Source organism: Epinephelus fuscoguttatus, linkage group LG13 (genome assembly GCF_011397635.1).
Source record: "Epinephelus fuscoguttatus linkage group LG13, E.fuscoguttatus.final_Chr_v1".
Lineage (NCBI taxonomy): Eukaryota > Metazoa > Chordata > Actinopteri > Perciformes > Serranidae > Epinephelus > Epinephelus fuscoguttatus.
Genome location: NC_064764.1, coordinates 19,412,735 through 19,440,305, shown reverse-complemented (window position 1 = coordinate 19,440,305; position 27,571 = coordinate 19,412,735). Strand labels below are relative to the sequence as shown.

Sequence of the window (27,571 nt, the reverse complement as noted above, 5' to 3'; positions counted from 1 at the left end):
TCCATTTTATGCTACCCACTACATTCATTTGTCTGCTTTGTTACACTGAAAACTTAGATTGATAATGATTCATAAATATAATCAACCAATAAATGATGATGTATGGTTATTGATTTAACCATCCAGCTGTATATAAAGCATTTAAAATGACACATATACCAAGTGATGATGGGTGTCCTCCCTATTTTCCACACAATTTAACAAAATGTGCAGCTTGAATGACACAGAGGACCCAAAACTTATGTTTTTGATCAACAACATATTATGTTTGAGGGCACACATTATTAAATCCAAGGATTTTTAAAAATGTTATTAGGCCTAATCTTTTTTTTAAATATATATACAGCCTATTTATATCCGGGGCAACTCATAAAACATTCAGGGCTGAAGCCTCAGATATCCAGGGCTGACACCGTCACTGTATTACGTATTCCCTACATAAAGGTCAACATGCTGTTTTAAAACCTTCTCTACACTTAATACGAAATACTTAAATCCCAAGTTTCTAGAGAAATTACTAAGGAAGGACACAATCTTATTGTCATCAGTCATTCAGTACCCTGGCACATTTGTGTGGTTCTGACCCAAAGATCATGTCCTGTACCTTACCTTAAAATGTTTTAATATAATTTTATCTCAAGCAGACGGTAAAACAGGCCAGTACAAGTTATGTGTGTAGACCCTGACACTGGTGCTGTCTAATATAGTGTTTTGGGGCATATGGATTTTTATCAGTGAGCATCAGTGTGTGACACCAGGGTGCCAATAATCAGATCCAAAGCACCCAATGCCCAGAAAGCCATCTGCATTTGTGTGCACCATGCAGGGATTGATCCCAACCTGTTTGTCTAAGACATTAAAAGCCACACAGAAATCAGTGACCTGCTAGTTTTCTTTTTCACAACGTAGATTTAAAAATGTTCACGTAACTGTGACGTAATGACACAACGCTTTATTTCATTTGTATAATTCTTACTTTGCATTGTGTGGTTTCACAACATGTAACGTGGAATACAGACTCCATCCACACCCACTGATCCATGTCTTTACCTGCATGAAAGCAAAACTGAATTACTCAGCCCAGCTAGGTCTGTCATAAACATTTGAATCCCCAAATATTTAAACCATCTGATCTAACCAAACCAACCCTGTCAGTCATGATCGCTGTTTGCAATACATGTACTTCAAAGTGCCAGAGTATAAAACACCTAACTACGACAATTTCAAGAAGTGTACGAGACTTAAATATTTAAAATAAATTAAACCATTAAAATCATGTGTGGAAATGTAACAGGCAGGTGGAAAATTACGGTGAGTGCATTTTACTCGTGTGTGGAATAAAATTGAGAAGATAACACAAGTAGTTTAAGATCACAAGCATCTGTGTTGTTGGTGCCTTATATATAGGAAAAAATGACAATGAAAAATGACTTCACTAAAGAAATGTCTGGTTTGTCAGCTTGTCCTGACCAGGGCTTCAAATCACGGCTGCATTAACCTGCTTTGGGCCCCTATTGATCTCTCTTCCTCCGTCCCTCTGTACATTGTTTATGTACTCTACATCTAAATGTACACATTAAGTACAGAGCACACAGCAGCAACACCTCACAGCTTAATCATAATCAGCCTACACACCAACAAGGAGCCTACTCATGCTGAGGGACTTCTTGAAAGAATCTTTTTGAGGAATATGCACCATGTGAGCACAATATCATCAGGAGCAATACTGGTATTAAAGGATAAGGCTGATGATATTCTATATTTTTCTTACTGTCAACAAAACCCATAAAAAGACCAAAGTCAGTACTGGATTTTTCTTTCTACCAAGTGCATCCTATTTATCCAAAGCTTGACGTAGCTTATTCTTCTGAGACACACTTTCATTGTTCTCAAGAAATTATTAAAAACACATCAGTGAGCCACAGTGTTGGTTGGTTGACTATGTGGAAAATATAAAGTAATGCCATCCTTATCTTTTAAAGGGCAGGTCCTTAACTATTATTAGCACTTCTAAAAATAATTTCCCACCTGACCTGACGCAGGTTTTTTCATGATGACGTTCCTACAAATAAACCTTCCAGCCCATCTATTATGCCTCTTCATCACGAAACCAAGCTGTCTTTGAGAATTGTGTGTCATTGTTCTTCCAAATTAGCAACATTTCTCTAACCCCCTGACTGGCATGATGGAAGCTAAGCAATGTACTTCTGCTGATATCCACGACCTTAGTTTGGGAGCAAAAGTCATACAATATCAAACAAACTAACTGACTGAGGCAGCAGTAGGTGAGCAACTCCTGTGTTCTGTGAGGAAAAATTACTGTTTTAGTGAAAGGAGTCTATGGCTTCGTAGAGAGCATTATAACACTACAAGCCCACTTAAAAAAATCCAAACTAACCTTTAAGTTATTATTATTATTATTATTATTATTATTATTATTATCAGCGCTTTAGGGCTGCATTCACACCAAGCGTGTTGCAGTGATCAGCTGCAGAGTTGTGTGGCGGTGTGGGAGTGTCACTTCTGCGGGGGATGGAGGACGGAGACAAAGCCAATCTCCCCATCTAGGCAACGGAGTAGATTATTTGCCTTCCGTATTTTTTTTTTTAATCTTGGCTTAAAAGTTGTGTAGAATTCCTTTTGATTATCATTACTGTGGTATCTTTACTGCACAAAAGATACACAAACTCTCTGAAATGACCTGTGATTGGCGAAAGTCTCTAGATATGGGCTAGATTTTCTAAAGTCTGAAAAGAGGGCTGAGCGGAAATGCAAAAGTCTAGTGGTCTCTCAGACACCACACAAAAAAAGTGAACACCGGATTTGATGTGAACACAGCCTAACCTGTGTCACTTTTTTGACTGTTTGTTTGCATTTGAAAAAACCCCCAAAAAGAATGCAGACCTACCCTTTAAAAAAGCTTTGAAAACTAGATGCTGACACTGAACCCTTTCACCAGACACTGCCCACCCTGAGGTGCTTCTTGTTATGGGCAATATTGTGCTGAATGGTGCATATTTCCAATCAAACCAGTAATTAATCAAATTCAAACAAAGTAACTGACACATCCGGAGCCCTCGGGGCAGTTTTCCAGTTGGTAATCCAGCCTTATATTCAACTTCACAGAGTGATTATGAAGCCTTCACATACAAGACAGCCTTTGAAATGCATCCTGTTTCAAACGTCTGTGCACAGCTCAGAACACACAAGTACATTTAATTACAGATATTTACAGATGAAGTGAAACTTGTTTTAACCTTCAGGCCTCCGACATCATGTGTGTATCCACAGCCAGTTTATCTAAGCTTTACTACAGGAGGCACCATGGCCTGCATATATCAAAAGATCTTTGAGTGGGATTCAGTGATTGGAGGATAACTCTAAAAACAAAAAATGTAAAAGTAAAAATTATCCAACATTACCATTCCCATGCTCAGAGGAATAATTCATAGTGATCTGGATCCAGTAATGCTTTATAAATTTTGTGGTAATAGTTAAGCATTTCAGGACAGAATAGGCAGTGTTTGATAAGTTGTCATTAACAGAAAAGTATAGTGAAACAGCTTCCAAGTACTTTCCTGTGACGGGCTTAAATGTTCTGGCACATTTTTCGAATCACTTTGATTCAGGCCTACACCCATATGTGCCATGGACCTCAGTGTCCCCTCGCTTCACACTGATGACGTCTGGGCAAGTTCACTGGGAGCCTTGCTCTGCAGAGTGCCAGAAACGGTATCAGAGTCAAGCAGCTCTACTATGCTATAGGGGGAACAGTCCTCCAGTCCCAGTTTCCCACAGGCCCAGCCGCAGAAGCCTTTCTCCAGGTCCCTCACAGCCTGCCACCACTCGCTGAAGGCCCAGGACACCTGCACCACGGCGGAGTACAGAGCCAGAGACAGCGCCATGGGCATGATGAGCATGGGGTAAAAGATGATGAGGAAGGGGCATATCGTAATCTTGTGCCAGAACGTCCGCTCCTCATTGTACACCAGGAAGACGTTGTACCAGGTGAGAGTGCCGTAGTAGAAGGACGTGATGAAGGAGAGGAGGAAAATCACAGGGGCGCAGGAGAGGCTCCATAAGACAACATGGGGTCCCTGGCACACACCGAAGCCGCAGGCGCGTTTAGAGCCTTCCCCCGCCTCGCACTCTGCGTCGAGACGTTCCTTCGACTTAGCCAGATCCCTGATTTCCTTCTCTGTCAATGTGAGGTGAATGTCCACCACCTGACCCTTCTTCTTCCCTCGGGTGATGGTGCCTGTCAGGGTCACGTAGCGGCTGTCTGGGGGAAGGCTCCATCCTCCTCCTGATGAGAGAAAAAACGAAATACGACAATTATCAATATGGTCAACAACAAGCAAGAAAAAAACAAGCAATAAATGTGGTATACTAAGGTTCATTCTTGATTTTTTACTTAACATGCCCCCATACTCTTAGGTATCTGTTTCAGAGGGGACACAAGGGACACATTCCCATCAATATTTAGAGCATGTGCATAAATAAAAAGATGAAAGAAGCAGAGGGCTTTGACAAAACTAATGACATGTACAAAATAAATTAAGGCAAATAAGGCACAAATTGGTGCATAATAATTCACCAGAACTTGCCCATAATGACGACAAATCCTTCTTCAGTTTTGTTCATGTCATCAGTTTGCAAGATGTGAATTGCACGGTATATGCTGAACCAAAGACTTAACTTTCCTTCAGTAATAACAAGCGACATATGGCTTCCTGACATTAACACAATCTGACATCCCTCTCACCTTCGCCTGTAGGTGTGGAAAGGAATTTAGCTCCCTCCTCTGTGCTCCTCTCTGCTCCCTCCTCACTGCATTGGTCCTCTCCGGGCGCCCTCTCTATCTCAGAGCGGTAAACAATGATGGACTCCGGACGCGGGTCTTTCTTCTTCCTCCTCTTCCTCCTTATGGAGGGCCCCACTTCCCCATCGTCCACGTGGTTCCCTGATATGTCTGACCTCAAGGAGATCATCTGGGGGCTGCCCTCTCCCTCGGTGTGAGACTCCTCGACCTGTGCCATGATCTCACCTGATCCAGTAACTCTTTTGACTTTTTTAGTTTTTGATGGGTTATATATGGAGACTAATGGTGAAGTCCTGAGCAGCATAGACTGTGTCCATCCATTCTGTTTAAGTGTTTAATCTGAGGATTTCCTGCTGAATACAAAGTGATAAAGCACCCACACATATACACACAAACAGAGAGAGAGAGAGAGAGAGAGAGAGAGAGAGAGAGAGAGACATAAATATGCCTTGTTTTTACAGTCACAGTAAGAATGCACTCCTCCATGCACACTGATCCTGGCCTACATCCTGCAGTCTCGCCTTTTCTGTGAGGATGACTAATAACAAATCTAATAAATGTCACATTAGCATGAATCTATGCAGACTTTATGCATCTGAACACACAGAGAACAAATCGCGTTAGATAGATGACAAACAAAGCCTGATAGATTTTTTCAAAAAGGGGGGTTGCCTCTGTTTTGCATGACAGCGCAGCGATACTATCTGCTCATATGCTGCGAGCTCAGTGTATTAAAATCATTATATTTACATTTACAGACACAATTAAAGAAAAGCTACAAAATCCAATGATGGATTGAGGTGATTATCCTAAAGAATACATCATTTGATAAGAGGGGGTGAAGGCGACAATGCAACCCATTCTTCACACAGCTGATCCCCTCCCATGTAAATCCCACCCATCCATGTCCGCTCTTTTGTCTGCAAACGCCAGCCGGCGAACAACATGTACTTTAAATAGACCTGCAATTTAAACTGAGTCTTACCTTTAATAGGATGGACACGCACCGGGTAGATAAACTATACCGTGTACGGATGAATCACACTGAGACGATGCAGGAGTCCACACATCCCAGCGCTGTTTTTGTGCCGATACAGATGCGCTACGCAAAATGATTTCCAGAATAGCACTAAACCCGCCCCTCTAACCTCTGTCACACCCACACCAAGCCGACCCACTCATAATCCTCACTGCCGTCATGAGGGAGAATGATGGAGGGTGGGAACACTTCAAAAGCACTGTTCAAGCACATCTGCCCACAGAGTAGGCAGTGGCGCCATATACAGTGGCGCCCCCTGTAGGGGGGGAATTAGGACAATTCCAAGGGCCACTGACTGACAGAGGCCTCAAAAAAATAAATACAAAATTATTAAACCATCATCAAAAATATATTTTTTTCAAATATAGGAATACAATTAATGATCTCTTTGTTTTTACTTGTTTTTGGCAGTAAAAGTTAAATATCCCTATGGAGGGAATCGCCTTGTTGTTTACAAATACTTAAGGGTAGAAAACCAGCAGAGTTTAGCTATACATGCATACATACATATATATATATATATATATATATATATATATATATCTGTATATCACATTTTCAAGTCACTATATCACCGTTTAGACTAATCTGATGTTTGTAAAGTCTATAAACACAATGATTGAACAAACATTACTATTTCTGTGTGCACGTTGTGTAATTAATAACATGGTTACCATAGATTAGCTGGGCTAACTGTTAGCTTTTAGCCGTGTCTGTAACGACTCATTAACTCAATAAACGGTCCGTGAAAAAAATATTTTTTCCAGCGGATGTCTTGGTTACAACATGATTGAGCTAACTGGAGTAGTTTCATGTCGTAACGGGAGGCTTTTAACAGATGACGTCCTGATGTTAGCTTTGCTGCTGCTGTTAGCTGTCCCTGTCAGCTGCAGCCACTGATGCTTTCTAGACACCGTGATTTCCCAAAACTGAATAAATACCACACATAGCAACACAAAACTGCTTTGCTGGCAGATGCTGCAGGACAAAAACCAAAGTTAAGGTGGCAAAAGTTCATGTGGGACATGCTGGATGGATCCAACAAATACCGGATTTCACCCAAAAGAGCAGTGTTCATGTCCCATAAGATTATAAAGCCAAACCCTGCTCTTTTGTTGCATAAACCCGACCACATATTTTTGTTGCATAAACCCGACCACATATTTTTGTTGCATAAACCCGACCACATATTTTTGTTGCCTAAACCCAACCACATATTTTTGTTGCATAAACCCAACCACATATTTTTGTTGCATAAACTCAACCATGTGCACCAGTTATTGAGGGGGAAAAAAACATCATTTCAAGTTGTTTAGCAACGTAGATTATTTATTTTGAAACTGACTGTAAGTAAACAGTAAATTTCGAAGTTGTGTATTTCTGAAAGAAGAGACAATGCATGTAAGTCCATGACCTAACGTCGACATGTGGCGAGATCGAGTAAGAATGTGCTGATGAAGTGGCCAGGGCATATCTTTGTTGCTCCAACTTTGACTGAAAAATGTTTCCGCCAGATTACATTGATTGTTTTTCTTGTTACAGGTCTCCAAACAGATCATGGCTCTGTCCAGCAGAGGCTGAGATGCAGCTGCAAAACAGAGCAATGATCTGTTTGGAGACCAGTAACATGGAAAACCAACGCATATATTTGAATAAAAAAAAAAAAAAAAACACATCAGTGAACAGTAAATAAGCATAATGGGTCAAAGTTGAAACAACAAAGATATGATGGGTTATAGCCTGATTTGCTGTGCCTGCCTCATTGACTCCAACAGAACTGACACAAAAGTCTGGCTCCTTGAAAGCTGTCACTGTTAGCATGACCTTTCCTTCTTTTACAGTTTACTCGGTTTTAAGCAAGAAAAACATAGCCTAAACATATTTTTCTTGGTTTTAGGACTCATTCCTGGGGCACCTATTTTATATGTAGGGGGTCCCTGCTCCATCTTTCTTTCAGCTAAGGGGTCCTTGGACTGAACAATATTTAACAACCTATTCCCGGCTCCATATAAACTTTTTACTGAAAAGAATATAGGCCTACCCATTTTCTAATCAGCAACATTAAGCAGTAAGTTAATTTAAAATAACCTAATGAATATTTGTTGTCCATAAATGTTACTAATTAGAATTAGATTTATTTAGTAACTTAGTAACATAAACTGGTCACTTAAAGTAAAATGCACCAAAATGCTAACCATGCTAACATCAATCCCAGCTAAACTGAAAACACCTCAGACAACAAGTGAGTTAGAGGTTTGACAAACTCTTGTGCATCTAAGTGACATCTAAAACTTAACCATTAATTATTTCGTGTCTCTCTTCATTAAATAATAGCTTACCTTCACTGGAGCTGATGACATGAAGACGTTTCTGTTACACTGAAAGGATGCATCTCTCCTAACGTCTGAGCCGTTGACAGCAGCAGCCCGCGGCCCGCCTGAAAGCTAACAGAGTCAGCTAATGTTGCTAACTGAAGGCTGGTGGAAAAATGAACGACCGGTTTTCACTGAATAAAATCGACAGTGCCCTCTTTCAGCTTGGTGAGTTCAGTTATTGAGTTCATTGTTCGTTAACAGTTGTAATTTTGTTGTCAGTAGATGTTTAAGTTAAATGTTTAAGGTTAGCTAACGTTAGCTGCTATGCTAACGGCTGTCAGTAGCAAGCTAGCTTTGGTGCTAAGTGACCTAAGCTAATTCAGGTGAGATATAACACCACAAGCCTACTGCTTTTACAGAAATATAAAAAGATAATAGTTATTTCTAAATAAGATGACTGTTTTTTGTTTATAGCTCTTCATAGTCGGGAGGTTTCCCAAAAGAAGAATGAAATCGACCAACGAATTACAGGTAAGTTAATGCCATGTTCAACAGTTACCCTTTTTAACCTATGTGAAAATAGATACTTGTATGAGAGGCAGGCTAACAAACTCGGGTTTTATGTTGTAAAATGGTGTCCATCAAGAGCTCACATTTTATCAACAGTTTGTAGAGCTGACATTGCCAAGAAGAGATCTCATAATGAAGCAGTGCAAAACAATATAAAGAAACTAAAGGATGAAATCAGGATGAAGCAGAGTGCAGTGAATGGGGGGAATGTTAAAAGGTATGTTGGCTATGTATTTGTGGATCATATCATGACAGACCAAGTTAATACACAATCAGATTTTACCTGTAACTTAACATAAGCAGTGCATATTACATATAACTGCTTGTCATCCATGTAACTTTAGCAAGAAGGCGACTCACAGCCTGCTTCTTCAGTATAACCAGACACTGAGAGCAGAACTGGACAACAGAAAAATCACTTACAACAGTGACATGTAGGTTCAGTTAGCTGTGGTGTTTATTTGCATTTAATATATTTTTGTGGGCAAAAACAACCTTAACTGTTCTTCATTTGTGACCCAACAAGGGAAGTCTACAAAGAGAGAATCACTACCTCCTGGAAGAAATTCCAGTCACAAAAGGAGTATTTTTACCAAAATCCCCTCGCTCAAAAGCTCCTCAAGCTGCAGGCTGAAAATGAGGAGACAAAGTGTAGTATCAAGGCTTGTGATGACCAAATAAAAATCACAGAGAAGGAGCTGGACAATCTCACCGGTAATAAACTCTTTATATCATCATAACTTGCTCTGGTAGAGCTGAAATATTTACACCTCTTGATACAGTTCATTGAATTTCTGCCTGACCAGGTCCAGAGGTTGATTCTGCCTCAAATGAGAAACTACCAGACAGGTATCTTTCAGTGAATCTTACAGATAGCGAAGAACAATGACACATAGCCTCCAGCAAAGCTCAGTTTGTCTTTGACTGGGTTCACTTTTCTTCAGTGTTCCAGGCCAGCAGCCCATAGGAGCAGAGAAACAATTAGACCCTCAGACAGAAGAGGAGAGTAGTTCTTCCATTGATATTTCTTCACTTAATCTCAACCAGACCAAGGTACTTGAATACATTAAACAATACTAATGGAACTGTAAAGCTTGCAAAATTCTAGCAGTTATAAATGCAGATGTTAAAGCAGGTCCTGTAGCCACTTTGATAAATCTGAACGGATCTTTAAGGTGCAGTGCGCTACTGTCAGCAGCCCTCCCCCAGAAGAGGAAAGCAGTGAGCAGTGGTCATGTTATCCATTGGATGGTAAGTAGAGATAAGTCTACTGTGTGTTTCAGATGTATATGTTGCATCAAACCTCATTATTATATTTATTTCTTCAGAGCAAATGCAGTCAGATGAGATGCACACTGAGGTGCAGGAACAGGAGCCTGGACAAGAGGACCAAGTATTGGTAATGTTTGTCTATTATACCTAGATTGTCCTTAAAATGGCCCCTTTTCCCCCCATAAAAACAGTCCTATATAGTGTATTTTTTGTACATGAACAGCAATCTACAGCATCAGGCGTGGAGGGGGCGATAGAAGAACGAGCAGCTTTAGATGAAGGGCAGGCGCCGAGTGAAGAGGACGAGGGACTCGCTGCTTTTCCTCAGTCATCACCTCAAGAAACGATTCCTCGACCCTCCCCGGCAGAAATGACAGCTGTGCCTTCAACCCCGACATTCAGATTTGCGTAAGGCTTTGTCTGACTTGTCCAACACTTTGAGTGACTGTCACGGCAACCACTTATGTTGACTTTGTTCTCTTCAGCTTTAGCCCTGACAGCCCCCCACGTAAAGGCCCCTCTGATACCAAATCTCCAGCTTTCCTGTTCTCTCTGAACTCTGAGCCCAGCACCCCGGGCTTCTCTGGCTTTGGATTTGACTTCAGCTCGTCACAGGATGAGGTGAGGAGTGAGCAAAGGGAATGACTGATTTGACAGAAATCGCATTTTCTGTGTTTTGGAATTACCTCCACATTTCTTCACAGGAGACGTCTTTCGCTTTTAGCGGCTCTCTTTTCAATGTGAAGGTACTGCATTTTTACTGGAATCCCCTTTTATTTCATACATTATTGATCGTATTGATTATTGAACAAAAATACCAAACTGTTTCTGTCTCGTTACAGAAAACCACAGAATCGAAGTCCTCAACATGTAAGTTTCAAGTCACATCTCTGTTTTTGTGATGTGTGTTACCTGCCTGTGAACTGCAGGTGTGTTTATGACTTTGCAGGTCCTGAGTTCCTGTTCGGCCAACCAGAGCAAGGTGAAGACTTCAAGTTTATCTTTAGCTCCAAGAGCCCTGAGGCCACTAACAAAGATAACACCAGGGATGAGTTTCCATTTTCATTCAACTTTTGAGAGCTAGAAGCAAGTGTTCATCAGGCTAGTTCATCAACTTCTTTTCTTTGGTTATGTTCTCATATAGTGGGCAATGACAAATACCTTAGGTAAGAGTTCATCGTTTAACGCTGTTATAAAATCTAAGTGAAGTTGCCAGGTAGGTTTTTTTGTTCTTAATTTGTTAACTTATTATCTTATTTCAATAGCTGTTCACATGACAAAGAACAAATTTCTAATCTCATCGTTGAATGACGTTTTATTGAAGATTAGCGTAGTATCAAAAAAAAACCCACAACATATGTCACATTTCTTTGCAGATTTTTCATTGTTAAGTAAAGCAGTTGTGAAGTTTATTACACCGTGTAACAAACTGCCAATTGGTATTTTGTGAATTGCTGTTTAGTTTGCATTCATTACTAACAGAGGCACTGTTTTAGTCTCACACAGTTCAAAATAAAATTAAATTAACATTTCACTGGTCTCAGTCACATTTTGACAATAAAGGAGTTGAACACAAATCAGAATAAAATACAACCACTGGACCCTTAAAAAAAATTCTGCAAATTATAGAGGAATGTCAAAAATTCAGAAGCTCTAATTCTTAGCTGGATAACACAGACATACTACTTTTACTAAAGGTTTCTGATTATATTATTTCATACCACACCACATACAAGCCCTGCATTGATACATACAATACAATCTTTTTGGCACATCTGATTTTCTTTTTTTATGGCCACGATTTAAATACACAGAGGCTCACTTGACACAAGGAGTAGCAAATCTCTACTGAATGCAACAAATGAATACCTGAAGTACTTTTTTTACATTATTAAACATACAGTAGCTTCTTTGACACTGTCAAGACTGAGATCAATGTTGGCTTTAAAAGTCTTCAGTCCTGTAAACGTACATAGCACCGAATTTAAAACCATTCATTGAGGAATACTTCACCCACAAAATGATGATTTATATAACAATTACTCACCCTGTGTTACACTGGATTTGTGAAGATGACTTCATTTTTCTTTCCAACCTCTACAATGAATAAAGAATCCAAAAACGGTGAACATTCTCAGTGAATTGAAGGGGGGCTTTGTTTAACAACAGTATAACTATATCAAAACATCTTTACAAATTCTCACACAACTCATGCAGTGTAATCCAAGACTAATTTATCCAGTCGTATGCTCAATAATTCCCAAATTCTCACTAAAACCTTACTATTTAAAACATTTCTGCAAACAAGGAGTGCGCTTAGGCAAGTGCGTGCGCTCCTCGTCTAAGTATTAAATAATGTAGCAAAAATGCATGTGTTTGTTAAGTACTGAGCACACAACTGGATAAATGAGACTTGGACTGCATGAGTTGTTAGAGCTTGTAAACAGACGTCTTGATATAGTTTTGCTGATGTTAAATGCAGCCCCCATTTATTTGAATTCATCGAGATTGTTCACCGTTTTTGGATTCCTCATTCGTTGTTGAGGCATGCAAGAAAAACAAAGTTTTCTTTTAGAATTCAAGGTAAATCGGCGGTGAGTAATTGATATACAAAGGATCACTTTCTGGGTGAAGTATTCCTCTGAGTATGCATTCTGCAAAGAAACAAAGGATGGACAGATAAAGGTTAAAAAGTGCAGTGTGCACTGTAGCGTTAAAGAGCCTAGAACCCAGCGTCGATGCTGATGGAACGTCGTGTCACGTGCTCTATCTCCCCTGGCACATACTCAGTGAAGCTGGTTTGGTACTTGGCCAACATTTTAAGCATTGGCCGAAGGTTAAACCACCACTGGACCTTGGGCATCCGGTGCCTGAAAAACAGACGTAATCAGATATTATCAAGACGGATTATTAATGAACTCCTCTTTGATAAAAACCTGTGATATCGCTTACTCAAAGTCAGTCACTTCCTTCAGTTCAGTGACGGGGCTGAACTTGATGACCTTCCTGCTGAGGCCAAGGACACATGCTGTATCTGGTGAGTTGGCGAACACGCGGCCTGGTGGAAACGAAAACACACACACACACACACACACACACACAATGGTAGAATCATTACATTGCTGTGGTTTGATTTGGGGTTTCTGAGAAATTGATGTCAACTTTTACCTAACACATTAACGTTACCTTGTCGGAAGTTTTCAGTCAACCTCTCTGACAGCCACTGGATTGCCCTCACACCCAACTTAGTGCCATAATTTCTATCAAAAGGAGATGGTGCTCCTCCCTGGAACACAAACACACCAGCTGAGTATAAATATATTGCAAGACTGTGTCTCCTCACAGTATAGTGTCACTTAAACTGAAACATCTGTAACTTGCTAAGGTGTGTTTTATAAGACGATGACTCTAGTATGGTATGAAGGAAAGAAGCTGCCAAAATAAATATATTACAATAAATAAAATATGCCATTTAATATACCACAAATAATAAATGTAGCCGTTAAATAATTCATAAAATGTGACACACTTTGAATGACAGCCCCCTCCCTTGTATAATTAAGAAGAAATGCATGATAAAAAATAATACAGAGATAAATGGGGGGACACGCAAAGGGAAAATAATACAGAAAAACACAAAAAATAAATAAATAAATGCAAAAATAAAATTAAATGAAAGGGAAAATGTAATAAAGTAAATAAACAGGGGTGTAGTGGCTATCCTGGCAACCAATTAGCCACTCGGCTGGGTGCAGGATGGGACTTGTTTTTAACGCAATTAACTGGATGACTGAATGAATGAATGGAGGAATGAATGAATGTCCACAGCGACGTCCACGGTCGGGTGAGGTTCCCATTTATTACCGTCACGTTCAGAACAGGTTTACATCATGGCAAAAAGTTTTATGGAGTGATCTGACTAATTGTGATGGTTCTGGCTGGTACAAAGTGGCATCTTAGGGAGCGGTAAAAACCGTGCAGTCTCCCCGTCACCCATGCATGAAATGGTCGCCCAGTACACCTGAGCCTATATACTAATTGCACCCATCATGACGTGGACCCAAACCACCACCCTAATCTGCACTGCCACCCAGTGACAACTTGAAAATAAACAAACAAACAGACTGAAAATAAGCAGACAAATAATGGCTCCTACCAGGGGAACAAATACAATAAATAAAGAAGCAAGTTGAAACAAATACCAATTAAAGCCACATTTTATCCGTCAATGCCTGCATTTATTTTCAGTATTAATCTCTGTACATTTAATGTAATCTTACTTTATTTGAAGTCATTTATTTATTTTGTTTTGGCATGTTCTGTCCTCCCACTGTATAGTTGCTCCATACCTGCTGAAGGTGTCCCAATATGTTGACTCTGCAGTCAAAGATGCCCTTCCCCTCTGCTGAATACAGCCTATGGATGAAATCTGTGGTGTAGTTTGCATGGGCGTTTTCATTCCTGATAAGACAGAGAAAATGATCAGCAAAGAAAAAAAATTTAATCTGACACTGTTTTATACATCTAAAATATGATATGTTCCATATAAGCTGTACAGTATGTCATCTTGAATTGTCCACCACTTTAATCCAGACTGAAATATCTCAACAACTTTTAGATCATTTGCATTGAAATGTGCAAACAATAATGTTACCCAGATAATAAAACTTACTGATTTTGGTGATCCTCAGACTTAAAATATGGCACCATAATGTAATTAAGATGTCCAGCTGAGGAGATGATGTCATTGTTTCCTGAACTCTCCATTTTACACATCCATACAGATAGTTTTGTAAAATCTTCCCCTTACATTTTTCATTTTTAAACAACAGCTGAAAACCTCCTTATTTAGTCTGGCTTTTAATTAATGTAATTGTTATTATTTTATAGTAATTTTCATTTTTTTTCTATTCTTACTGGTCTCTGTCCTTTTTACCTTCACTTTTATATTTTGCTTATCATTGTCTTTTTATTGTCTTCTTATTGTCATCCCTTGTATGAAAAGTGCTCTATAAATACATTTTATTATTATTATTACTATAGAAGAGGATTAAAAAAAAAAAACTCAAACTACTTCAGTGTGAACGAGAAGCCAAAAGGTAGAGGAAAATATCCATTGTGTATACAGAGCCATATAATGTAGATAAACAGATGCACAAACACCTTTTTCATTAGGTCTCTGTAGGGCCGAGTGTTCCGTACCTCAATATTAGACCCCGCTGGATGTCCTTCTTCATCTTTTCAGTCAAATGCTCCACATTTGTCTGTCAAAAGGCCAAATATTTAAAGAGAGCTGAAGACATTATGATCAAAATTAAGGAAACAGCAGAGGTTTTTCTTTTGGTCTTACCTTCAGGTCGTGGATGTTGAAGGGGTCTTCAAAGATGTAGGCTGCGTCAGCACCCACAGCTATACCAGTGCAGGTTGCCAGATATCCACAGTACCCACCCATCGTCTCCACCACAAACACTCGTCTCTTGGTCCCAGAGGCAGACTGCTTGATCTTGTCGCAACCCTGGGGAAGAAATTAAAATGACAGAGTGAAAGGAGACACTGGTGATTGCAGGAAGGGTCAACAATGTCGGTTCGCAATAGCTCCAACATCAGTTTCCTCCTTATGTGCTTTATGTGCTTTCAAACACTGCCTCAATTCTCAAAGTTTTAAGATAAAAAAAAACTAATGCTCTGACTACTCACTGTGCCCGTTTTCACTAAGTATTCAGAGTTCAAAGTGCATCTTAATAATATGGCATCTCATATAACGTGACGTTTTCTGGCTTGGTTTCATCTCTATTTGTGTTAATCCTGAAACATCAAAGTCACCCTATTAATTTGCCATCTGCTCAGCATTACCTCCATGGCAGCGTTGACAGCCGTGTCTGCTCCCAGGCTGAAGTCAGTTCCAGGGACGTTGTTGCTGATGGTAGCAGGGATTACACACATGGGGATGCAGAGCTCATCATAGTGACCCCGGGCTTCAAACAGCTGCAGCACACCTGCGTACGCCTTTGAAAGTCACCAAGAAGTAGATTGAAAATCTCTTTGATGTAACATTGACACAAAATTATGTACAAGAACTGCAGATCTGGTTCTTTAAAGGGTTGTGTCTTATACCTCAAATCCTCCGATTACGAGCAGAGCTGAGATGCTGTACTTGGCAATGTTTTCTACGATCTTCCCCATGTGTTTGTTTGGAAGAGTTCTGAAACAGGGCATGAAACGTATTTTTAAAATTTGCAAGTCACAAGGACTGTAACACAGCTTGAGAGAGCAGTTGTAATTTTTCCTGTGGCTCTAGAGCAAGGTTTGTCAAGTCTGAGAAATTACATGTTACATCTGGGTGCAAAGTAAGGTACAAGGGGCAAAAGGGTTGGATTTAGTCCCTTAAGTAATCAAAGGTGTGCTTTGTGCCTAACATAAATTCAACCAAGTGTCATCTCTCACTTCGCTTAAAAGCCAGGTGTGCCCGCAGCTGGTACGCTGACACTTACATGGCGGATTCAGCAAATTGGAGAAGCAGGCGTTTTTTTGCTGAGAGTAAAGCAGTAAGAGCTCTCGTGGGACATTTAAGCATCAAAACTATAACTGTAATCATAAACTTGACGGAGGAAACAGAACTTAAGTGTCAGCTTCTGAAATAATAAAGTTCATGCTGCTCTTCATGTGTAAAAGTGCACAGCGTCTCTCTAAATGAGGAGTCGAACAGCAGCTCTGCAGCTCTGTGCTACATTCACATTTTAGAGAATGTAATTAATACTTTCCTCATTAATGATGTTTTATTTCACCAACCCACAACCCATGCACACTTCACTGTCTGTAATAGAGTGTACACACCTTCTGAATCTGCCTATGAAGGCGTATCTTACTAATACTGTACCTTTTAAATAACAGGAAAACACTGTGCCACTGGCTTTAGACCAGGTTTGTGTTCTTCACTGGCATGGTTACTTTCTGCTGCCTCAAAATAGTGATGCACCAAGAATGCGCTTGACCACACCTCATTTTAAGCCCTACACACCCATGGGCACACAGATGGACTAAAGTTCCACAACATGGGTGCGAGCTGTGAAAATGACAGCTGTGTTGGTCAGTTACTGGCAATGACTGTTGCGCTGCGCTGTGCGCCGCTTTGCGCAAGGTGTAAGACAGGGCTCTACGTGTTTTTAACATAACATATGCATTACAAACTGGCACCATTGAATTTGAAAGATGTAGGTAAGAAGGCTGCATTATGGTAACTGTAAGATTTGATAATTTTGGAGGTAAACACCTAAGATGATAAAAATCCTCTGTCACAGTGTTACACTGGTTCCCAACCTGTAGGTCCCAATTCCCCACTAGGGGTCGCCATAGCTTTATGGAAGGTTGATTTAAGGCATGAAAAAAAACTTATTTAAAATATTTACAGTAGGCCTGTATCTCAGCATTTCTTTTATTTCTGTTAAGAAAACGAAATACAGTTGTTATATTTTAGGTTTAAATTGTTATTCAAGATATAAACTTTACAAAATCTCACAGGATAAGGACACAGTGAAGACATGAACACAAGCTACATTCACAAAGCCTAAACTCGGCTTAACAGCTTCATCCTGCATTAGAAGAGTACACGGTTAAAATGACCAAAGAGCTAATAGAACAAAGGCCAAGTGTCAGGGAGAAGGACACACTGACATTCTCAAAGAAGAAGCCTAATAACTATTAATGATTCACAGACAATAATCCCATAAAATTCATCCAAACTGCTTGATTCACACAAACTTCCTGCAGTTATTGCGTGCCCTATTTGGTTTGATTATACAGTTTATCAGTTGCTTAGTACTATTATTGTTACACATTGAATATAATATGAAAATATTCATAAAATATGTCTCTTAGTCAGGGCTCATAAGTTAAGTCAATGACAGAAAAATGGGTCCCTTAAAGGGATAGTGCACCCAAAAATGAAAATTCAGCCATTCTCTACTCACCCATTCGAAAAACGTCGTATGAACACTGTTTTTAGCCTCACTGTAGCCTGTAGCTCTGACTGCTTCTCTGTGCTCTGCACTCACGTGTGCGTGCCTGCGCGAGACCAGCGAAAGCATGAGCTTTGCTGACCCGTGTTTACATCACGTGACACGTGCACCACAGGGAGAGACAACAGTAAACACAGTAGCTAAAAGATAATTTGCATGACGGTCTTTTAGCAAAGGACAGCCCAACATGTCTGAAGACTTTGAAACTGAGGAGGAACAGCATTTCTTTGTTGAGCCGTATTTGTTTGTTTGTCTGCCATTAGGTGTGCTAGCCGCTCCATCCGCTGATCTCCGCAAGAGATGTGAGGACTCTAAAACATCACCAGGGCCTCCGTCGGCATATGGGTGAGTAGATAATGGCTGAATTTTCATTTTTGGGTGCACTATCCCTTTAAGCAACAAGGTTGGGAACCACTGGATTATTAAGTTTATTAAAATGGTAGAAAAATCAAAATATATGGTTAATATATGAAAATTTAATATATTAACACTTTCCTCACCAAAATCTAAACATCATATAAATGCTTCATATGGAATAAAGGACTATTCAGAGAACATGCAAACTACACACAGAAGGGCTCTGGCCAGCAGGTGGATTCAAACCCAGAACCCTCAGGGTTGCACTTAACACAAACACACTGGACATTCCATGTAACCTATCAAGGATTTTTAAAATTAATATACAGTATTACAAAACAGTATTACAGTAAAAAAAATTTTTATTATCTTGTAATGTCATTTGACGTTCACTTTATATTGTACATTGGATATGACATAATCGGGGTCATCGCCTTCTTCTTCTCCTTATCCGTCTGAGGAAATCTAACTTCCCATGGACGGAAACAAACCAAACTTGGCACATAGGTCCAGTCACATGCTTAACTTCCTCAACAAGGGCCAACAGTCCTGATAATGGCGCTGCAGCAACTGCTTTATAGTCAAAGCTTTTAAAAATTCATAACAAATCACCTGTATGGCCTACAGCTTTGCAACTTTCATTTTGAATTGAAATATTTTGTAAAATCTAATCTAGCACAAATTATGACGTCCATCACTCTGTTTTTATTGAAATCTGTAAAACTAATTAAACCTATCTCCTCCCACATTTTTTGCTGAATTCATACCAAACATGCATCTTCAGACTGTCCTACACAAAAACATCACACAGATTAAATCCCCAAATTTTATAGAAGCACGATATTAAACCATTTTACTCTTTAGATAACTCAAATATGTTCACATTATAGAAACTAAAGTGGCCTGTTGCTCACCGTTTTGTCCCCAGCAGTGAGCCCCCTTGGCCCGTCCATCCCGCCACACTGAGCCATTCCATCTCAAAAATCTGCAGACAGACAGGCGACAGTTTCCTGTCAGTCTCATACATCTTACCTGTTGCTAAAATCTACCGTGGGATGGTAAACATGTCGAGGTAGAAGCTCTCACCTGTCCAAAGGCAAGTCCTTGAAAGCCATCATGGACAGCGTAGACTTTGTGTCCTTGAGCGAGCGCTCTCCTAGCTGCAGACCTCACCGCTGCATTCATCCCTGCAGCTGGAGCTCCCACGTTCAGGATAGCCAAGGAGAAATTGCTCTGAGGGAACATGGGTCAGATATAAGTGAGGACATTTGAGTTTAATGTTTGTGATTCTTTTACACACGTTAGCACTACAAATACTGTATGTGTATGTGTGCAGGTGTGTGTTCGTGTTAGTGAGAAACTTACCTTAATTTGGGCGGGCTTCTGGAAGGCAAGAAGCTTGTAGATGTTCCAGTTGTTCTCAAAGCTCCTGCAAGAAAATCAGTATTTTTATCGTGGACAAATTTACAGAAGAAAAAAAAAAAAACAAAAAAAAACATGAACAAAATTAAATCCGGTGCATGGTAAAATTAACATGAGTGGATCATACATTTGCGAGGGACTTACAAAAGTGTGATGACATGAATCAAGACAATTTTGCATTTTAGTTTAACAACATACTCTATTTATTTAATATACATGAAAAACATCTCATCTCTTACCCTCCACGCAGTTTGACTGCCTCATCAAACCTCTTCTCGTTCATGGCCTTCTGCACCAACTTAGTCTGCGAATTATGACACAGTCAAAAAGTCCAGCAACCTCCCACTGTCTCTGAGCATGTCTATTAAGATCAATTATGGAAGAGAGGAGAGCAACTCACCATCTCCACACACTCCATTAGAGGCAGACGAACAGCGTGGTTCCCTGACAGGCCGATGGCACAGGCTGGGGTGTCAGGAGAGGCCTCCATCAGGGCAATCACTGCCTCCACACCTAACTTAGTGCTCTGAAAACATGAGCGCATACAAGTGTGTTAAAATGCATAGATATTTAAGATTGCAGAGTATCACCTCCTGCACATCAGAAATGTCTTGTACTGGTTATATGGATAATGACAATAACTTGTCCCTTTTGCCACCAAAATTAACATGTATGCAGGTTTTTTTTTAGTCATGTGTCATAGCTGCAGTTTCGCAGTATAAAAAAAAAACATGTTGTCTAACTCACCAGTATTCTGTCAAACGCAGAGGGAGTTCCTCCTCGCTGAACATGTCCGAGCACGGTCACTCTGGTATCATAACCCAGCCTCTTTACCACCAGCTTCAAAAAGACATGCAAGTATTTCAGCATATTATGGGTTTGTCACTTAGCAGGCATGCACAACAGAAATACACTGAGATAAAAATCCTTTACAAACATCTGAGAGAAAACACTGAACGCTGAAATGAACTGTTCTCTGCCAGTTTAACATTTATATGATATTTCAACATCATGGGCAGCTGTTAAATACAGCACAGACAGCACTCAATCAACCTCTGCCCTTACATTTTTAAACTTACATCTTTTACGTAAGTAGAGGAGATGGGCTTGCCATTTATGTCGATGGCTCCTTCTGCCATGATTATTATGTTGAGTCTGGACCCCTTTATGCGGCTCTGGAGGTAAACAAAATACATTAATCAGTAAGTCAGTGAGAGTAAATACACTGCTCAAAAAACTTCAGGGGAACACTTAATCGTCACAGTATAACACCAAGTCAGTTAAACTCCAAGGATATCAATCTGTCCATTTAGGAAGCACAAGTGATTGTGAATCAATTTGACCTGCTTTGTGCAAATGGAGAGGCAAAAGCAAGACAATCCCCGAAAAGGGAAATGGTTTTGCATGTGGTGATCCCAGTCAGTTGCTCTCTCCTTATCCTCCCTGACTGATTCTTCCCTAGTTTTGTGTTCTGCTAGTGTCCTTGTCACTACTGGTAGCATGAGGTAGTACCTGCAATCAGGATGCACAGGTAGACCAGCTCCTCCAGGACGGCACATCTATGTGTGGTCGCAAGAAGGTTTGCTGTGTCTCCCAGCACAGTCTCAAGAGCAGCAGGAGATACCAGGAGACTGGCCGTCACACGAGGAGAGCTGGACAGGGCCATAGAAGGACATCAACCCAGCAGCAGGACCGGTATCTGCTCCTTTGTGCGAGGAGGAACAAAAAGGCCTCCAGCAGGCTACTGGTGTGCACTGTCAAAACAGACTCATGAGGGTGGTATGAGGGTTGAACATCCTCTAGTGGGACCTGTGCTCACAGCCCAGCACCGTGCAGTTGAACGGTGCAGGGCTGTGAGCACAGCCCACAGCCCACAGCCCAGCACCGTGCAGTTGAACTAGCATTCGCCAGAAAACACCAGAATCGGCAGGTCCTCCATTGGTGCCTGTTCTCTTCACAGATGAGAGCAGGTTCATACTGAGCACATGTGACAGGCATGAAAGAGTCTGGAGACGCCGAGGTGAATGTTATGCTGCCTGTAACATCATCCAGCATGACCAGTTTGATGGTGGGTCAGTGATGGTCTGGAGAGGCGTATCCTTGGAGGGTCACACAGACCTCCATATCATAGCCAACAGTACCCTGACTGCTGTTAGGTACTGGGATGAAATCCTCAGACCTCCTGGTGCAGGACAATGCCTGGCCTCATGTGGCCAAAATGTGAAGGCAGTTCCTGGATGATGAAGGTATTGATGCCACTGACTTAACCTCTCGACTGTTCAGGAGCTCACTGATGCCCTGATCCAGGTGTGGGAGGAGATCCCCCAGGATATCATCCACCAACTCATGAGGTGCACGCCCAGACGCTGTCAGACGTGCATACAGGCACGCAGGGAGCCATACACACTACTGAGTCACATTATGAGTTAGATCAGACTGTGATTTCAATTGTTTCTTTGAATCAAGCCCAATCATCAGTTAATGGTTTTGTTCTCAACAATTATACAATGTACATCAGTAAGGATTTCCAACTTGAATGAATTGTTCATCAAGACCTGATGTGTAATTTAAGTGTTCCCTTCATTTTTTGAGCAGTGTGTATACATATGCATGTGCCTGGGGCTAAAATACGGTCTTGACTACTTTTTCTGCCTTACCGACTCAAGACGGGAGCACATCAGGTCCTCCCAGCCCTCATGAGGAGGGGCCTCTGGAATGAAGAGCCAGTCTGCCCCAGATGCCAGAGCTGACACCAAGGCCAGATATCTGGAGTAACAGCACAATTGTTGGTTGTATTCAGAGGGAGTTTATGAAGCGAGGCAAAGTGTGTCAGAGTGTTACTCACCCACAGTGTCGCCCCATGACTTCCAGAACAAAAGTGCGCTGGTGGCTGTGGGAGGCATACAAGATTTAAATTAAAACATTTGCAGCAGGTATGTGAGCATTCAAACAGTGAATTTTCCAGATTGTAGCAACACGCAGAGAGCAGAGGGAACAAGTCCAGGCAAGACCACGTGCCAAACAGGCCTGAATGCATCAGTTGAATTTGAATTAAACCGGACCTAGATGATTGCATTTCATTATTACACTATGCAGGTATAAATACGCATTATACAGGATTTTCCTAAAAATAATGTATGGATGGTGGCAAACGGTGGAAGTAATCCCTCTTGATCAACATTTATGACCCACTCTCAGTGTGTGGTGGTGTATTTTTCTACAAAGACTCTGCCTTCTGCCTGTATTTTCTTACTTTCTGTGTTCGGGATGTTTGTAGGCGTGTAACTTATTTAGTGCTAATTACTGAACAAATGAGGATTACGTGCGTCAGTGACCTCATCATAGCTGCTTTGATGAAAGACCAGCTGCTTCAGTGCTGCCACTGTTCAAGAGTGTCTAACCTTTGTGCGGTGGTCATGATAGCATCAATTATCTCCATGATGCGATGCAGTGCAGAGTCTGCTCCGATGGTCATGTCAGTGCCGCAGAAGTCGTTGTCGATGGAGCCCACAAGCCCCACGATGTTCAGGTGGTCATGCTGCCTGGCCAGAGTGTCTGTGATCCTTCCTGAAGTAACATGCACATTGTTGTAGATGTCATACTAGCAGCTTAATATTATATACACCAATGCAAAAGGAAATAATCATATCACTACAGAACAAGCTAGAGAATGATACATGGATATAAATACTTTTTGTGGATGATACAGCTCTTTGTCTGTGTTGACATGAAATGATGCAAAGCTGATAACATACCCTGAACAATAAAATTATGCCCTGAAGGACTATGTCAGCATAGAATGAAATGTTATTTACTGTATTGTTTCCATTATGCTGTACGAGGACATTGTGAGGGTCAAATATTTTTCAAGGTTCAGTGACGAGTTGAAAATGAGAGTGCTTTACCTTTCCGCACGAGTTCATCCAGCAGACCGCTCCACTCATTGCGAAAGATGTTGGCTCCGGTGAGGCTGCCGTCTCCGCCACACACACAGAGGTTGGTGATGCCTTTCTTCACCAGGTTGAAGGCGGCAGCAAGCCTGCCCTCACGAGATGTGAAGGGCTTACATCGGGCACTACCTATCACAGTCCCACCCTGCAGCAGAGATGTCAGATAAGAAGTCACAAACTAAATCAAGACAAACAGGATATTTTGTTACTGAAAAATGTCATGCTGAGTGACAGAAACTTTTCTTTTTTTGTCTAGTGCATGGTTGTATTGTTAGATACATCTGATGTCTGAGATTAAAGATTCAGATCTGATGAAATGTGAGCAGAGACAGGTTGCCAAATTAAAAAAAAAAAAAAAAAAAAAAAAAACCCTCAAGATATGTTTGTGATGTGCTTTTAATGCCAAATGTGAGCTTCAATCCTCCTCTTATACAGCAGTGCTTCCCAACTTTTGGGTCATGGCTCCCACAAAAGATCACAAGATTATCGAAGGGGTTGTGAGATAAATATTAGAGTAGGAGATAAGAAAACAGATGATATTCTGCAACATTAAATTAGATTTATTTCGGAGAATTTCTCTGTATTATAATCAAACGAATCACCCCAAGAATGAGAAATCACTCTTTGTTTAAATTGAACAAACTGAAACTGAATAAACAAATTAACCCTGAGACTACTGGGAAATAGATGTTGCCTTGACTAAAGCAGTCATAAGCAAAAAAAGACTGGGAACCAGTGCTCTACAGAATGTGTACATAAAAACCAAACCACAGATTTGCTTTAGAAAAAGTAAACCATGCCCTTAAATATGGTCCCTGCATAAATCCATGACAACTAATGCAAAAAGCAGGGTGAGGTTGCTTATAATTTCATTTTGAACGGTGCGACTTGCCGCTTCTTCAACTAATAAGGCTTAAAACACATGCAGCAAGGCCCCTTACCAGATTATAACCAGTATTATACAGGCAGGGAGAGACGAGATGAGAGGAGAGGGATGAAATAATAAAATTCCTATTAAAACCATAAAAGGAAAGAGAAATAGAGATATTTAATAGCAGAAAGAAACAAAGCAGATGCTAAATAACATTATAATTAAGGCATAATAGGCCTTTTCAGGTGTAATTAAAAAACTTAGTGACACAGCTTGTTACTTTGTTATTTGTAACACCTGTGCTTTTTCTAGTACACCATGTACTGTTTACAGCTGCCTTTACCACTGCTGTCAACAATGGCTGACAGTAATACTAATATAACCCACCAGTTGGATGATGTTGGTCACACTGTGCCAGTGTGCCAGTTTGATGTTGTCTCCCCCATCCACCAGGCCCTGATACCCCTGGAAAATTTCCATATTGTACATTAATAACAAGAACAATGCAGGTCAGCAAAGCAAGAATAAAGACCTAACTCAATGATTAATAGAGTCATGTTAACACAAACAGCTTGCTCACCTCATAAATAAGATAGACCTGGGCCCCCACATAGATGCCCATCCTGGTCACGGCTCGGACAGCAGCATTCATCCCTGAGTCAAGAACAGTTGCACAGATTAGGTATCAGATTCCCATCAGTTTCTCAAGTCATTACACACAAGCTGTTGCACAACTGCCCTGCATGGGGAAATCAAACATTGTGCTGGATAGGACTTTATTACAGCTTATTGGGCAAAGGTGCCATCTGCTCTGTGAGGAAGAAGCCAAAGTCCCTGACAGGCATGACTTGAACAGACCCGGACACTGTATGCGTTACCAGATGTGGAAGAAGTATTCAGAGCTTGCATTTGTGTAAAGTAACAATACCACAGTCTAGAAATACTCATGCATCAAAATATGCACATGTAGAAGTACTCATCATGCAGAATGGCCTTACAGAAATATATACTGGATGCCACTGGATTATAGTTGCTGATGCTTTCATGAGTTATAGACTTAAAAGTTGCAGCTGGTAAATTCAGGACATATTAACCTAACATATAACCTACTGTACAGTACATTTCAATTGTATATTAGACTATATATTGTATTTTTTAATCTGAATCTGCAGAGTAACTAATAATTAAAGTTAACACATAGATGTACTGGAGTTAAAATCACAATGATAGCCTCTGTGCTGTTGTGGAGAAGAGGTATAATGTAGCATAAAATGGACATAATAAAGTAAAGTAGTTCAAACTGTACCCTAAGTACAGTTTAAGAGAGGGTGTACGTCCCACCACAGTGAGTTGCGAAAGTAACGTATGTACATGTAGCCTATGCAGCCCATACGCGACCTTTGACCCAATGACAGACGTTAGCTGCAGTTAAGTTAGCTTAACGTTAACATTATGTACTTACAGACTGCTAACAGCGTCATAAAGCTAACCTGACTGAATTTAAAGTCACCTTGTGCATCTCCACCGCTGGTCAACACTGCCATGGCTCGACCAGCTCCCGACATCTTCAGCTTCTCCAAGTCCATTGTAGACATTTTGACCTCCTCAGTTCGGAACACGGAAACCAGGCGAAAGTTAATAAATGTCCGTTCGTTAGCTAAATAAAGTAGTTTAATAGTACACTGAGGTGACGCTTCCTCGTCAGTAGGTTATCATTAGTAAATCAACAGTTTCCAGGGTCTGACTCCGCCCCGTCCAAAAGCGAGCCCGCTGGGAGGAGTACACACAGTGGGCGTTTACTTTATCTACCCGAACCACCCGGTAGAGCTCTGGTCCAGCTTCTGCACGTCTTCAGACGTTAACCCCGCCTGCTCGCCGAGCGCTGAGATTTATACAGTAGGAAATCACAACAACGCACGTACAGCACGATCTTATCAACTGATTTTACTGTCACACTTGAAGGAACACCAGCCACGTAGAAATATGAATGTAGAGCTACACCCATGTAGAGCTGTGGAGCTAAGAGCACAGACATGAAGGAGGCCCCACCACCTCTGCTCTACAGGAGCCAGACACAGACATTACAGTTGTTTAGCCTCTTTTGTTGTTGTTTTTGCAACCTCTTTGTAGTCATTACACATCTTTCTGTGATTTTACGTTGTTGTTTTTTTTGTAACTTTATGTCCATTTATGGTCACTTTGTGGCTTTGTGGGTTTTTTGTGTCAGTGGTTATTTTGCATCTCTTTGTGGTCATTACGCGTCTCTTTGTGGTCATTTTGCATCTCTTTGTGGTCATTTTGTGTGTCTTTGCAGTTACTTTGTGGTTGTTTAGGTGTCTCTTTCTAGTTGCTTTGCATATTTGTGGTCATTTTGTGTCTAACATTTTTTGTGTCTAGTTTTGCATCCCTTGTAGTTGTTTGGTGTCTTGTTCTAGTTGCTTTGCATCTTTGTGGTCATTTTGCATCTCTTTGTGGTCATTTTGTGTCTCTTTGAATCTCTTTGTAGTTGTTCAGGTGTCTCTTTCAAGTTGCTTTGCATCTTTGTGGCCATTTTGTATCTCTTTAACATTTTTTGTGTCTGTAATTTTGCAGCCCTTGTAGTTGTTTGGTGTCTCGTTCTAGTTGCTTTGCATCTTTGTGGTCATTTTGTGTCTCTTTGCAGTCACTGAATATCTCTTTTAATCTTGTTTTATGTTTCTTTGAGGTTGTTTTTCCCCTATTTATAGTTGTGTGAGTCACTTTTATGTTTATTTGCAGCTTTTTTGCTTCTCTTAGCAGTCATTTTGTGTCATTGTGGTCTTTTGAAGTCTCTTTGTATTCTTTTTTTAATCTTGTTTTGTGTTTCTTTGTGGTTGTTTTTCCTCTTTTCATAGATGTTTCTTATGTCTCCTTGCCGCTGTTTTGTATGTCTTTGCAGTCATTTTGTGTCTCTTTGAGG

The 27,571-nt window shown here is 40.6% G+C and overlaps 3 protein-coding genes across 9 annotated transcripts; 1 reads left to right on the top strand and 2 right to left on the bottom strand.

Moving 5' to 3' along the window:
• Nucleotides 1-2,680: 2,680 nt before the first annotated feature.
• On the bottom strand, nt 2,681-8,266 carry tmem169b (transmembrane protein 169b). Of its 6 annotated transcripts, none has more exons than XM_049593889.1 (4): nt 5,808-6,186; nt 5,158-5,175; nt 4,766-5,085; nt 2,681-4,306 (listed from the first exon to the last, which is right to left on the bottom strand). In XM_049593889.1, exons 3-4 carry the CDS (start codon nt 5,037-5,039, stop codon nt 3,672-3,674), a joined length of 909 nt encoding a protein of 302 aa, XP_049449846.1. In that variant the 5' UTR covers nt 5,040-5,085; nt 5,158-5,175; nt 5,808-6,186; the 3' UTR covers nt 2,681-3,671. The 6 variants fall into 6 exon arrangements, with proteins under 6 accessions (XP_049449846.1, XP_049449847.1, XP_049449844.1 ...); XM_049593890.1 differs by having other exon boundaries at nt 5,158-5,172; XM_049593887.1 differs by lacking the exon at nt 5,808-6,186 and adding an exon at nt 8,201-8,266 and having other exon boundaries at nt 4,766-5,175.
• Nucleotides 8,267-8,281: 15 nt separating this feature from the next.
• LOC125899497 (uncharacterized) lies at nt 8,282-11,510 on the top strand. Of its 2 annotated transcripts, XM_049593882.1 has the most exons (14): nt 8,282-8,401; nt 8,651-8,707; nt 8,843-8,963; nt 9,091-9,180; nt 9,273-9,460; nt 9,553-9,595; nt 9,691-9,799; nt 9,922-9,997; nt 10,075-10,145; nt 10,242-10,426; nt 10,504-10,639; nt 10,723-10,764; nt 10,861-10,888; nt 10,968-11,510. In XM_049593882.1, the coding sequence occupies exons 1-14, from the start codon at nt 8,350-8,352 to the stop codon at nt 11,093-11,095; spliced, it is 1,326 nt and encodes a 441-aa protein (XP_049449839.1). In that variant the 5' UTR covers nt 8,282-8,349; the 3' UTR covers nt 11,096-11,510. The 2 variants fall into 2 exon arrangements, with proteins under 2 accessions (XP_049449839.1, XP_049449841.1); XM_049593884.1 differs by lacking the exon at nt 9,091-9,180.
• Nucleotides 11,511-11,820: 310 nt separating this feature from the next.
• On the bottom strand, nt 11,821-26,392 carry pfkla (phosphofructokinase, liver a). Its single transcript, XM_049593881.1, has 22 exons — nt 26,144-26,392; nt 25,214-25,287; nt 25,021-25,098; nt 23,718-23,907; nt 23,214-23,379; nt 22,658-22,702; nt 22,470-22,578; nt 20,892-20,987; nt 20,560-20,652; nt 20,213-20,338; nt 20,052-20,116; nt 19,756-19,819; nt 19,477-19,623; nt 19,305-19,375; nt 16,133-16,220; nt 15,872-16,024; nt 15,369-15,533; nt 15,221-15,282; nt 14,368-14,479; nt 13,205-13,304; nt 12,971-13,076; nt 11,821-12,888 (listed from the first exon to the last, which is right to left on the bottom strand). Exons 1-22 carry the CDS (start codon nt 26,226-26,228, stop codon nt 12,741-12,743), a joined length of 2,343 nt encoding a protein of 780 aa, XP_049449838.1. The 5' UTR covers nt 26,229-26,392; the 3' UTR covers nt 11,821-12,740.
• Between the last annotated feature and the right edge of the window lie 1,179 nt (nt 26,393-27,571).

Coding starts and splice junctions, on each gene's coding strand:
- tmem169b (XM_049593887.1), bottom strand. CDS start 5,126: ATGCTGCTCAGGACTTCACCATTAGTCTCCATATATAACCCATCAAAA. Junction 4,307..4,765: donor TTCCACACCTACAGGCGAAG/GTGAGAGGGATG, acceptor TTCTCTCATCAG/GAGGAGGATGGAGCCTTCCC.
- LOC125899497 (XM_049593882.1), top strand. CDS start 8,350: ATGAACGACCGGTTTTCACTGAATAAAATCGACAGTGCCCTCTTTCAG. Junction 9,181..9,272: donor ATCACTTACAACAGTGACAT/GTAGGTTCAGTT, acceptor TGACCCAACAAG/GGAAGTCTACAAAGAGAGAA. Junction 9,998..10,074: donor GTCATGTTATCCATTGGATG/GTAAGTAGAGAT, acceptor TTATTTCTTCAG/AGCAAATGCAGTCAGATGAG.
- pfkla (XM_049593881.1), bottom strand. CDS start 26,228: ATGTCTACAATGGACTTGGAGAAGCTGAAGATGTCGGGAGCTGGTCGA. Junction 20,653..20,891: donor CCTCTACTTACGTAAAAGAT/GTAAGTTTAAAA, acceptor GTCTTTTTGAAG/CTGGTGGTAAAGAGGCTGGG. Junction 16,025..16,132: donor TCGTAATCGGAGGATTTGAG/GTATAAGACACA, acceptor TGACTTTCAAAG/GCGTACGCAGGTGTGCTGCA.